Source organism: Sinocyclocheilus rhinocerous, unplaced genomic scaffold (assembly GCF_001515625.1).
Source record: "Sinocyclocheilus rhinocerous isolate Xijiao unplaced genomic scaffold, SAMN03320098_v1.1 scaffold3585, whole genome shotgun sequence".
Classification (NCBI taxonomy): Eukaryota; Metazoa; Chordata; class Actinopteri; order Cypriniformes; family Cyprinidae; genus Sinocyclocheilus; species Sinocyclocheilus rhinocerous.
Genome location: NW_015650338.1, coordinates 10,145 through 22,854, shown reverse-complemented (window position 1 = coordinate 22,854; position 12,710 = coordinate 10,145). Strand labels below are relative to the sequence as shown.

Genomic DNA, 12,710 nt, shown 5'->3' with positions numbered 1-12,710 from the left:
TCAAAAGAGTTATAAAATGATTATTATTATTATTATTATTGAGCGTCTTGTCCAATCATGTAGTTAAATAAATAAACAACTGCGTGACTCATGTGTATCTTTAATTTCATTATATACATATACAAATGATTACATCACTCCCACTGGCTCCCTGTCACTGTTCGAGTGGATATTAATTCTCATGCTTACCTCTAAGGCATGGTTTAGCCCCTCAATATTTGTCTGATATTTTAACCCCATACATTCCTCAGGCGTGATCTCCGCTCCTCCTCCGTTTTTTTTGTGCATGTTTCCTGTTTTATTTCAATGTATTTTTATTATTATTATTATTATTATTATTATACAAGTTTCAAAAGAGTTATAAAATGATTATTATTATTATTATTATTGAGCGTCTTGTCCAATCATGTAGTTCTACGATCTGAAAAATATGTTGCTGCTCGAGGGTGTGTAGCAAACATCTGACCAATCACTAAACACATACTAAGTAAACTCAACCAATCAACATCATCCTTACATGTAGGCCATTTCCGTTTGGCGGAAGTTGACGTTGCTAACGCTAACATTTCTGATCATATCCAGTATTTATAGCGAGAATAACACTTCATTAACCGGTAAGGTGTGTCTGAAATTTTGCGTCTTGTTTAATAAAGCGCGTAGCTTGCCGCCAGTTTTAGTGTTTAGTGAACATTTTTCTATAGAAATGTATGAATAGTGTCATGATTTGTTATGAAGCGCTGTAGTCATGGACTGTCTACGTTACCTAAGGTGATATCAGCTGGACAAATATCTTGTTCTACAATATTAGAAGTACTTATATATTGTGTTAAATATTACAATTATAAAAATACTTAAATGTCACTGTGTTTCGCTACAGCATATAGGCCAGCTATACTCATCAAATACAGGTTTAGGTGGTTTAAAAAATGTCGACTGTGTTTGACCAGAAGTAAATGTTCCTCTCATCTTCAGACTGTGAGTCAACATGAGACATGGCTGTAAATGTGGTTACAAATCACTTGATTTAAGACTATTTCATAAACTGTCAGACTCCCAAGAGCCACCTGGCTCACATTAGACTGGAGAAAATGACAACAAACCTGATTTAACATGTTAATGCTTGACCTTCTTTCTTACATTTCACACTGGTTTTCAGATAGTGTCTTGCAAGAATGTTGGGCACGTGTCCTGTGGAAGTCTGGATCGTGTGATTGATGGCAGCTCTGGCAGTTTTCCGTCATGCCTGCAGCGGTCCTCTGTTCTGGGGCTGGGGATCTGTTCTGTGCGGCCTGCTGGGGTCTGTATTTGTTCTGCTGCTGCCTTTAGCAGGAATAGAGGAGCAATGCTGTGCCACACTGAAGGGTCTTGCTCTTCTGCGCTGCCAGCTGTGGGGGGGTGTGCAGCGGCCTGTGGTGCACACCACCAGCCTGACGGTCCCTTTCACTGCACTAGACCTCCTGCCACAGAAAGTCAAGCCCAGTAAAGGTACAGTACAGTTGAAGCTGATGCTGACTTTGTGTTGATGAGTAGCTTGAGTGTCTTCAATCAACATTGGCTGTTTACTTTCTAAAGTAAATTTTTGGATGCATGTTATTCTAAATTAAGTATGTTAGACTTCATAATCTTATATCTTAATCTTATCCTCCTGGGACCCAGACGTAGAATTTTGTCATCTGTAGAGGACACTATATTTTAGCAAATTTCTCTGCGACCATACATGCCATATGGATGTACGGTAAAGAGCATATTCAGGGGTTTTCAGAGATACCAAACAATTGGAAGTTTAACCATGACAGCTCCTCCATATATTGACTCTGACTAAATTCAGCACACTTATGGAAATATGATATTTTGTAATTATCATTTAAATCAGACTAATTACAACTTTAGTGCGGTTTCAAAGCAGAATATGTTTTGTCTGTTTTGAGACATGCATCAGCTTTTTATTTTTTTTATGGTTCAGTCGATTCTCAATGAATCAAGTCCCTCACTCTTATTTTTCTTGATGAATTTTCTGTTTTAGTTTTGTTATACATGTCCAATAATGAAATTTAAAAAGTTTTACAAATGGCATTTCTTTTTAAAATGTATTTGTTTCAAACCTAATATTCATCTCATTCACCTCTGTGGACACAATTAAAATGATTACATTTGTGGTTTCTTGAAATCTCAACAGACGCTAAAACTCATTAGAAGTTCATTGCAATCAGGTTTACAGACTGTGACATTTAGATTAAACAGATAAAACTATGAAAAGTAACTGAAACATACTTTGAAGTGTTAAAGTCTATTGATTATACATCTCTCCGCTGGAATGTCATACTGTGAAGCGCTGACCATCTGTTTGTTTACAGAGACTCAGCTGGAGGCAAAGGCGGCTCTCCAGCAGGCTTTGGAGATGAGGAAAAATGGCAAGAGGGAGAAAGCTCATAAGCTGCTCGTCCACGCGCTCAACATGAACCCGGAGTTTGTGGAGGCGCTCACTGAATTAGGAACCATACTGGAGGAGGAAAAAGACGTCGTCCAAGCAGACCACCTGTACACCAAGGCCCTCGCCATCTCGCCCTGCAACGAGAAGGCTCTGGTGAGCAGGGATCGCACGCTCCCGTTAGTAGAGGAAATAGATCAGCGCCACTTTGGAATCATCGATGGAAAGGTGCGACGTCTCATGTCCATACCCAAAGGCAACTCTGCTCTGCGCAGGGTCATGGAGGAGACCTACTACCATCATATTTACCACACCGTAGCTATTGAAGGCAACACGCTCACGCTGTCCGAGATTCGCCACATTATTGAGACCAGATACGCCGTTCCAGGAAAGAGTCTTCAAGAACAGAACGAGGCAATTGGCGTCGACGTGGCCATGAAGTACATCAACACCACACTTCTGTCCCGCGCTGGAGCGATCACTGTAAATGACATCCTAGAGATACACCGACGGGTCCTAGGCTACGCCGATCCCGTCGAAGCCGGACGATTACGTGCCAGCCAGGTGTTCGTGGGCCATCACATCCCACCGCATCCGCGGGACTTGGACAAGCACATGCAGGAGCTGGTGCAGTGGTTGAACTCGGAGGAAGCGCTGCATCTCCACCCGGTGGAGTTGGCAGCTCTCGCGCACTATAAACTGGTTTACGTTCATCCGTTCGTGGATGGGAACGGACGGATGTCTCGCCTGCTCATGAATTTAATCCTAATGCAAGCTAGTTATCCGCCGATCACCATTCGGAAAGAGCAGAGGATGGAGTATTACACCGCCCTGGATACTGCCAACGAGGGCGACGTAAGGCCCTTTATTCGCTTTATCGCGAAATGCACTGAAATTACACTTGATACGCTACTGATAGCCACAAGTGAGCATGCAGTGGGGCTCCCCGGGGCTAGTCATCACGCCTGTCCTGACTGTAAACACACCATACCTGTGCATAGCTGATAGATGTATATTGGTAAGTGGAAAAAGATTGCATGTGGCATAAATTGAAGTGCCATATCAGCCTCTGTACCGACCTTCTACTGCTAGCATGGGACCTACATGGATAAACTGTTGATCCATTTCAAGTTTGTGCAGTTACTGTGTAGCTTTATTCGTTACAAATCCTTTGTTGACTGTTCGAAATGTCCACGTTTTAGCCTCTACTTTGTCGTTTTGAATTTGAAATGAAAGAAAAGTTCTTCTTATTCACTGAATGAACAGTATTAGGTCAGATCTTCAGCAGCTACATCCTTCTGCATGTGAGTTAATGATAATGTTGCATAAATGAACTGCTGTCTGCTGGGAACAATATTCATACTCATATTTTTGTGCACTTTTTTCTAGTCTCAATGCAAGCTCGAGTTAATCTCTTTTGAAGTTTGCTTGGAAAAAGGACAGGTCTGTTAAATGTGAGAGATTGCAGTTCTTTAGTGATGTTTTTCAGATGCTTTACTAGCTGAAGTGCATTTTGTGAACGGCTTGTTACATTTGTCACTTACAAGCTGGCAGGTTACAGCAAAAAAAGAAGTTCAAAAATTAATGTCTGCCAAAGCCAGTTTGAGTAATAGTTAACCTTTAACATTACTTAGAATATAATCTGATTTTTTTTGAGGTTCTTTAAAGTTTAGTTTAAGAAAAATCATTTATTTTGAGATGGTACTCAAGTCTATTTTCATATGATAATGATTGTTCCATGATTTTAATGATAATGTTGCATAAATGAACTGCTGTCTGCTGGGAACAATATTCATACTCATATTTTTGTGCACTTTTTTCTAGTCTCAATGCAAGCTCGAGTTAATCTCTTTTGAAGTTTGCTTGGAAAAAGGACAGGTCTGTTAAATGTGAGAGATTGCAGTTCTTTAGTGATGTTTTTCAGATGCTTTACTAGCTGAAGTGCATTTTGTGAACGGCTTGTTACATTTGTCACTTACAAGCTGGCAGGTTACAGCAAAAAAAGAAGTTCAAAAATTAATGTCTGCCAAAGCCAGTTTGAGTAATAGTTAACCTTTAACATTACTTAGAATATAATCTGATTTTTTTTTTTTTTTTGAGGTTCTTTAAAGTTTAGTTTAAAAAAAATCATTTATTTTGAGATGGTACTCAAGTCTATTTTCATGATAATGATTGTTCCATGATTCTGATGTATGATGCAAGGAATATTATAATTACCCACAGCTGTTCAAAATGTTAAGGAAGATGTATTGATTAGAGGAATATTGTTGAAAAGTTGCATTAATGTTTGGAACTTTTATTTTGACACTTTTTGACTGACGTCTTTTGATTTTCAGTTTGCCATTATTTTCAAGCACTTTAATCTATTTAAACATAGCTTTAATTTATTTACTACTCGTAAAAGCTATTTTATTATTGTAATAAATTATTGTGCAACTTCTCATTTCCTTGTATTTGGTGGATCTTTTCACATAGGATAATGGCACTGTTGTGAAACATGGAAAATGTCAGCTGTACCCTTGACAAAAGATCAAAACAAAAATATGGCTAAAACAAAATGAGAAAATATCACAAATGAGCACGCCATATTTGACAACCACATACATTTAATTGCTTCATTAAACAATTTAAGCTTTAAAAGGAAAAATAAAACCATATGACTACACATAATTTGAGCAACACAGGAAATACAACCGGAACATTATTAGAAATAATTATAAGAGTGCCAAAAGATGACACTGACAGTGGTAAATAAAAATGGCCAATCTATAATCAAATAATTGATACAATAAACCAAATAAAGAAAAAGTGCACAATTTACCACATGTATACCATGTTTTCATTATTTTTAATGTTGAACAAGCCATTGCAACAGCACGTTTTTTTATTATTTTTTTCTCAATCACTACTTTAGGCCACTGTGGTGATCAAACACAAATATATAGAGCTACTTTTCTTTTTTTTTTAGTTCAAAATATACAAATGCTTTACAAAACTATGGCCAACCATTGAGGGGTGTGAACGAGAATCAAACACAATGAAAAGAACACGGGAGGGAACTGTCTAGTGTATGACACTGCAGTTAAAAAAAATAGATCAGCTTAACATTTAATAGTGGATGAAATACACAAGTCCATCATAGCCATTAAAACCAGTAAATAATACTAATATCCAGGACATTTTACATGATATATGTTGTGTGTGTATATATACACACACACAATACAGTATGCGATGGGTTCACAATCAGGTGAACTCGTAGTGGAAGGTTCTAGCGATATACAGCTGCATAGATTCTTCAGCTTCCGGGAAGGACCCAATCGGCTCTAAAGCAGCAACTGTGCTCCTCAGCCAGCCCTTGACTCGCATATCACCGCAAACGCATGTGGAATCTAAGGTTCTAGATTAGCTAAAACTGGAGTTCTAGACTGAAGGTTGAATTGAATCTGGCTGTGGAGCACAAGCTTTAATCTTCAGACCATTATTGAGCACACAAGGTAAGGCAGGTTTATAAGCTGTGTCAGCAATTAAACAAGATTCAAAGGGCAGCGCTTGGAGAAAATACAAAATGCCTGGCAAAACTAGAATCTTCTCATCTCCAGGACAGGACAGTGTACAGCTTTTAATTAAAGCGCTGCAGTGTAATAAACACAAAAGTCGAAATTCTTAGTCACAGATGTGTGTAAAGATCATCTATTACTCCATTAGTCTTCATTTATGAAGACAGTTTATTTATTAGTTGTAAATCTACACATGCAAGACTGTTTCAAATGGTTGTGGTACTGCAAATAAATTATTTATACAACATGCAGTTCAGAAAATATGTAAAATAAAGGTTTTGATCTTTATTTTTTTTGTTGTTGCCTTTGACAAGGCAGAGGTGCAGGACGCATCTACATTTCAGCTGCCCCAAAAGAGACCTACTGAGAAATGAAGCCGAGTTGAAACCTATTTATAATACATCATCTATCTTCATATTAAATGTTCTTGCATATACCTTTTAAAACAACGATCATCACATCGTTTGTTTTAACATCCTGTTAAAAAAATACTCGCAGACAAAATCTGAAATCTGCCCCCAAATCCCGTTCGTTATTACTAAGAAATAAAGAAAACAATACAGCTCGCATCTCCATGGTTGAGGTGTTAAAATAGTTTTCCTATATATCGGGAGTGGTCATGTATTTACAGAAAGCAGGTTAAATTAAAACGCTGTTTCTCCACCGGACTTCATAAGGACATGGCATGGCTTTCTGTCAGAAGGCAGGTATTCTTCTCGTGTTCTCTGAATACAGTTTCACTTTTTGAGGAGCATCCTGGCAAAGTCCTCGTTGGACAGAGACTTGGTTTGCGTGTCCAGGCTAGCGGTTCCAGGTCCTCCGTGCACTCCATCGGTCACTGTGGCGTGTGGTGCAGAAACGGTACCGTTCTCTGCTTTGGCATCTGGATCACTCTGCCGGTACAGAGAGCGTGGCAGCAGAGAGATCTGAGTGCGTCCTTTTCCTCTTCTGAAAAAAAAAAGAAATGAAAATGTGTAACGACAAAGAACTGATGTTTTTTAGCAACCAAGAACTATGGGAAAAAAAAAAACAATGCACAATTTGGGTGGGAAAATGTAATTGCTATTTTTATATACATATATATGAATCTACTAAATCAACAGATTTAAAAATGTGATTTTTATTTTTTGCTTTGTAGGACTAAATTTAGTATATAATTTAATTTAAATATTATTATTAACATAACATAACATTAAACAAAGAAATATTTATGAAAGCTGTAAAAACTTGTATATCTAATAAATCAATTGCAACTTAAGAACTAGAATTTTTTGCTTTATTGTACAAAAATGTAACATTATTAAATATTATTAAACTGAAAAATATATAATACTATTTCACAGTAAAATAAACTGAATATCTAAGAAACATAATAGTAATTTTATTTTATAGTATAATAGTAAATTATAATATTAATACTTAACTCCTCATTTCTTTATTTTTATTCTTTCATTTTGGCGTAAAACCGTGGGAAGCCCTCAAAGTTTCAGGTTTATAAATCTCATTACAAATCTGGTGTAACGGCTGGTGCATGTTTTCCCAATGCATGTTATAATTAGGGCTGCAACTAACGATTATTTTGATAATCGAGTTCTTGCTGGCATTGTTTAAGTACTTTTTGACTGCAATTGGGTATCTGAAAAAAAACACTATAAAGCTCTCTGCCTTTCTTTCATAGATAACAGCAATAATTATATTATAGCATTAGAAACAGCCTACTACTGTTACTAAAGAGCTTATGCATATTGGAGGACTAACCCATACAGAAAGCTAAAAAATGATTTTGGTAAACACCAGTACAACAACAACAGATATTTCAGCACAATAAATGTTTTTGCGCTGATTATTTATCGTCTCTGTTTTCCGTCTGTCTGACGCGCGTGCACGCGTGCCCGCCGCACTGGCGCTCATTCAGTAAAGATTAAACTTTAACACAGACGGTCAGGACGGACCTTTATGCAAAAATGGAAATGCTCGCGTGAATTTGTGACATTTATACATAAGGATATGACTGTTAACAAAGTTTTTTTGCGGTGAGGACGCACACGCATCTGTTAAAGTGCCTGACAGGGCAAGCCATTACGCTAATGCATTAACTTAAAGCTTAAAATAAAGAATTCTCATGTTTTGGGTAGCTTGGATCACGTAACTCTCCTGCAGCATCTCATTCTGTTTCCTCCACTATTTTAGATGCATTTTGTCCATAGAAATAAGTAATTCAGTGCTTTAATTTGACGCGACCGGCTGAAGTTGGACAAGTATGTAAACTCCGTTGGACGCGCACTGTGGGCAGACCCGATTAATCGACAATGAGAATCGTTGTCGATGATTTTCATAATCGATAATTATCGATTAGTTGTTGCAGCCCTAGTTATAATCGACCCAAACTCACAACAAACACAGAGATGAGTTTGTGTGGAGCAGCATTTACTGCAAACCAAGTCACACTGAGACACTGAATATACCGCATCCTGAGCTTCATTCACACAGCATGTATATTTATCTCATTAAATTGCAGCCTTTGATAAGCCGTATTGCAATTTATATTTTATTTTAATTAATCCTTTAGCCCTTAAATTTATAGTAAGGGGCAGCTGAAACCTCTTTTACTTTCCCAAATCGAATATTAGAGCAAATTTCGACAATAAATTCCTTTCCTCTGGAGACATGGCATCGCATCCAAGACCACAAATTTTCGCACCATAATTACTGACATCCACATAGCAGTAATTCAACACATGACCAGCTAACCTGGCGTATCATGTACTTACGCTCCCTGAGGTTGCCTCATCATCGCTGCCCCCAGGATTCGACTAGGCGCTGCTTTATCTTCCATTTTCCTGCTCGGGGGGTTGCTAATGGCAACAGAGAGTGTGAAGTTTTCCAACATGGTGCCGTCCATCTTCAGCACAGCCTGCGAGGCCTGCGCTTCGTTCTCATATTCCACATACGCCAAACCCTACAGAGCACACACGCATTAATGTGAACACTCAACAATATACGAAATAGGAATATCGGTTCAACTTTTGGACATGTAATGCATCTAGAGGAATATGAATATTATATGAAAAAATTAGCTTGGAGATGACTATACATACAGGGTTTCAGCAAGTTTTATAAAGTCAATATGTTCTTCTCTAAATGTAAACATCTAGCGAGCAGACAATGAGTTGTATTAACAACACTTCAAGGTTTGAAACTTCCAAATAATTCTCCATTACTATTTAATTCGTCTTGAATTGCTCTGCTCCTTTTACTGTTCTTTCTGATCTCACTGCAGAAAATGTGCTGTTCTTCCTCATTAGTTTTGTCTGGTTTTCCACTGCAAATATCTAAAATATTCTTGAATCAAAATACATTTACTTGAGAAATTAAAATGACACAATAAGTCTTGATTTATGAGAAATTCGTAAAAAAATTAAATGAGTTCATGATTAAAACAAGAACAAAAATCTGCCATTGGGCTCAGAAAAATCGACTTAATTCAAATGGAAAACAAGGTTTTTATACCCTATTGACAGATCTTTATTATGGTTTTAAGTATTAATTCAATTTTGTTCAGTTTCTCAGAAAACAAGACTTATATCTTCATTTTGCAGCTCAAAAGAATGTATCTTGATTTAAGGATGTTAGATATTTGAATTGGACAAAATACTGAAGACGACAAAAATACTGAGGAAGGTATTCATTTTTGGCTGTGCATACAACATTTAATGCCATGACTATTTCTGAACTTATTTAAGACCTTCATTTGTGGAAGGGTGAATTAAGACCAGCAAAAATTACAGTTCTTTCAAAAGTAGAGAATCATTATGATTTTAAAAAGTCTCTTATTTGTCTCTTAAAAAGTCTCTTATGCTCACCAAGGCTGCATTTACAGTACAAATATACAGTAAAAACGGTAATATTGCAAAATATTATAATTTGAAATTAAATTTAAAAATATATTGAAATAGAAAATAGTTATTTATTCCTGTGGTGACAAAGCTCAATTTTAAACATCATTACTACGGTCTTCAGTTTCACGTGATCTTTCAGAAATCATGCTAATATGCTGATTTGCAGCTCAATTATTATTTGTGCTCGCTTATTAATAATGGTTATTATTATTATTATTACTACCAGTTTTAACAGTTTTTGCAGCTTAATATATTGTTGAAACATTTCAGGATTCTTTGATGAAGTAAAAAAAAAAAAAAGCATTTATTTGAAATAGAATCTTTTGTAAAATTATCACCTTTTTACAGTAACTTTTGATCAAATGTAATTGTAATGGACTGTATACATTCATTTTATATATGCACTATATTCTGCAGGATACTGGGACAGTCTTACTGTATATTTAGATTATTGACAGAGGCCTACCACACACCTTGGGTTTGCCGGAGCGGTTGGTGATGAGCCGGATGGCTTTCACTGTGCCGTGCTGTTTACAGAGATCCTCCAGTGTCTCTTTAGTGCAGGAGTACGGCAGGCCCGAGATAAAGATCTTGTGCTTCTCCACTGCTGTTTTGTACTTAAAAACCTAAGACACATTATACAAATGATTCACATTTTAAAAATAATAACCAATAAGAAATGTACTACAAATTGTTCACTTGAACATCAAGAAACACTATATCACAAATTGAGTACTATACATTTCTAGATACCTTGAAGTCAGGATTCTTATTCTTGTCCACACAAGGAGACACATATATGGGCCGCCCATCCACCTCCTGCCTGTCCAGTTTCAGTGCCTCGGATACAGCCAGTCTGTCCTCAAACTGCACATAGCAATAGCCTCTAAACGCACCTTTCACTGTAAACACGGGCCGCACCTGCTGTACAGTCCCACAACCCTGAAAAAATGTTCGCAGCTTGTTCTCTGGGTCCTCCAGATTAAAAGCCAAGTTACTGACAAATACACTATCTTCATCTTTGCGCTGCTCCTTTGACGTGTCCAGGGGTTGTCGCGGGGCTTCAGACAGTCCCTGTTGGTTCTTACGGAAACCGGGTGGCTCAGATTTACGTGATGGTGGAGCTCGGCGGCCGAAAAGACCACTTTCTGTCTCCATGAGCTCCTCTGTGGCTGTGCTACCAAAGCCTTCCTCCCCTCGGAGCCTCTTGGACGGCAGCTCTGCACACATTTGATATGTCAGTACAGCTGAAGTCTAAACCACACTTGTTTGGAAATTACTTCCAATTTCTCTAAAAACAGATTTTTTTTTTAAACAACTAACAGAATTATGCAACTTCATCCATACCTGCATCCTCTCCCCATTCCTCCTCGTACTCATCTTCAGCTTTCCGTTTATCCCCCGTTCTGTTTGCTTTCTGGCTCTTCTTTTGGGCTTTTTTATCTGCCTTGGCTTTTCTCCTGTGCTCTGCTTTCTCCTCCTCTTGTCTGGATAGGAGAGCCTCTTTTTCAGCCACCTGCAGAAACAGCATTTAAACGGCTCAAAAACCGCATCAAAAGGACATTTCCACATGGCAAGCTTCAAGACAAGCATGATAGATACAGTGCACAGCATAAAGGACTACACCCCCTCTGAAACTTAAATTCAGCAATTACTCTTTGCTTAGAAGACATGTTATGGTTTTTTAGAGATATAATATTCCAGCAAGTCTGCTTGATCAGTTACCAAAGAAGAATGTTAAAATTATTCAAGAAAATACCATTTTCTTATTAAAGTGATAAAATGTTGTGTTGCAAAAATGAGTACACCTTCCTAAAAATTACTAAAGAAATATTTATTATATTATGAATATATCATATATAAACATAAAAGCTCTGTTCAGAAACCAAGTGAGCATAAAACACATTATGGTAACTATTGGAGCCAAATTAACAAACAAGTAAATAAATAAGGTAATACATTTTATATGTATTACATTATACTGGAAATATTAAATATAATATTTTTATACAATGTAATTTATTATATTATGAAATATATTGAATATATCATATAAAATATAATAGGCATGTTGTGAAACCTAGCAAGCTGCCTTACGTCTGCAAAATCACATCTGAAATAACAGCACAGCATTTCAATAAGCAAAAATACATTGCACACACAAATACTGGGTAAAATCTTAGATTTAGAAATGGTCAGTAATTATGTTGACCTGCTTCTGTATCAATACTTTTCAGTATTGAACAAAACAGATTTATAATTGTCAATTTTCTCAAACTCTTCAGTCACAGACTTGTTTCACCAAGCTTGTCACAGTGCATTCTGGAAGTGTGTTCTCTGAAGATTACATGCAATGTTGCCTTACACTCAAGTCAAAATAATGTATCTCTGAATTTACCCCGCTTTCTGAACCGCCTTTGCATCAGTAGTACAAAGTTTATGGTGCCTTCAGATGTCGCCTAGGTAGGCGGCTCACTAGGAAAGCTTTTGTATCTAACCCTCAGCATCTAGCCTTAAACAGACATGTTTTTGGATGAAGTGCTATGCTTTGAAGAACAGCCTGTCCTTCAACAGACACAAAGTAATCTAGTCAGCTATTCTGGAAAACTGTCCCCCTTCTTCATGCTTTGTTTGACTGCTTTTGTTCCAGTCAGAAGTCTTTGTGGTGACTGAAGATTCACAGCTTTCATAAGGAAAGCATCAAACACTCACCACTTTCCGTTTGGCACAGAAGAATGCATGACACTCCAGCGTCTCATTCTGCTGGTTCTGAGCGATGAAAGCAAACACTTTGTCATGCATCTTGTCAGCTGTGCAGTATGA

At 37.3% G+C, this 12,710-nt stretch overlaps 2 protein-coding genes across 5 annotated transcripts in view; one reads left to right on the top strand and one right to left on the bottom strand.

The window, feature by feature from the left end:
* The first annotated feature begins 538 nt into the window (after positions 1 to 538).
* On the top strand, positions 539 to 4,172 carry LOC107711781 (adenosine monophosphate-protein transferase FICD-like). Of its 4 annotated transcripts, none has more exons than XM_016516827.1 (3): positions 539 to 614; positions 1,157 to 1,485; positions 2,355 to 4,172. In XM_016516827.1, exons 2-3 carry the CDS (start codon positions 1,215 to 1,217, stop codon positions 3,431 to 3,433), a joined length of 1,350 nt encoding a protein of 449 aa, XP_016372313.1. In that variant the 5' UTR covers positions 539 to 614; positions 1,157 to 1,214; the 3' UTR covers positions 3,434 to 4,172. The 4 variants fall into 4 exon arrangements, with proteins under 4 accessions (XP_016372313.1, XP_016372316.1, XP_016372315.1 ...); XM_016516830.1 differs by having other exon boundaries at positions 575 to 619; XM_016516829.1 differs by lacking the exon at positions 539 to 614 and adding an exon at positions 639 to 768.
* Positions 4,173 to 5,310: 1,138 nt separating this feature from the next.
* The window catches only part of LOC107711780 (squamous cell carcinoma antigen recognized by T-cells 3-like), a gene marked incomplete at its 5' end in the record, with an annotated part of 12,637 nt that continues 5,237 nt past the window's right edge, over positions 5,311 to 12,710 (bottom strand). The window contains 5 exons of the mRNA XM_016516826.1: positions 5,311 to 6,936; positions 8,760 to 8,947; positions 10,361 to 10,513; positions 10,641 to 11,107; positions 11,235 to 11,403. Of these exons, the coding sequence (XP_016372312.1) occupies positions 6,726 to 6,936; positions 8,760 to 8,947; positions 10,361 to 10,513; positions 10,641 to 11,107; positions 11,235 to 11,403 (1,188 nt within the window). The remainder of the gene's footprint in view (positions 6,937 to 8,759; positions 8,948 to 10,360; positions 10,514 to 10,640; positions 11,108 to 11,234; positions 11,404 to 12,710) is intronic.

Excerpts from the sequence above, each read along its gene's own strand:
- LOC107711781 (XM_016516827.1), top strand. The coding sequence starts at position 1,215 with ATGGCAGCTCTGGCAGTTTTCCGTCATGCCTGCAGCGGTCCTCTGTTC. Across the intron at positions 1,486-2,354 it reads GAAAGTCAAGCCCAGTAAAG|AGACTCAGCTGGAGGCAAAG; the intron begins GTACAGTACAGT and ends GTTTGTTTACAG.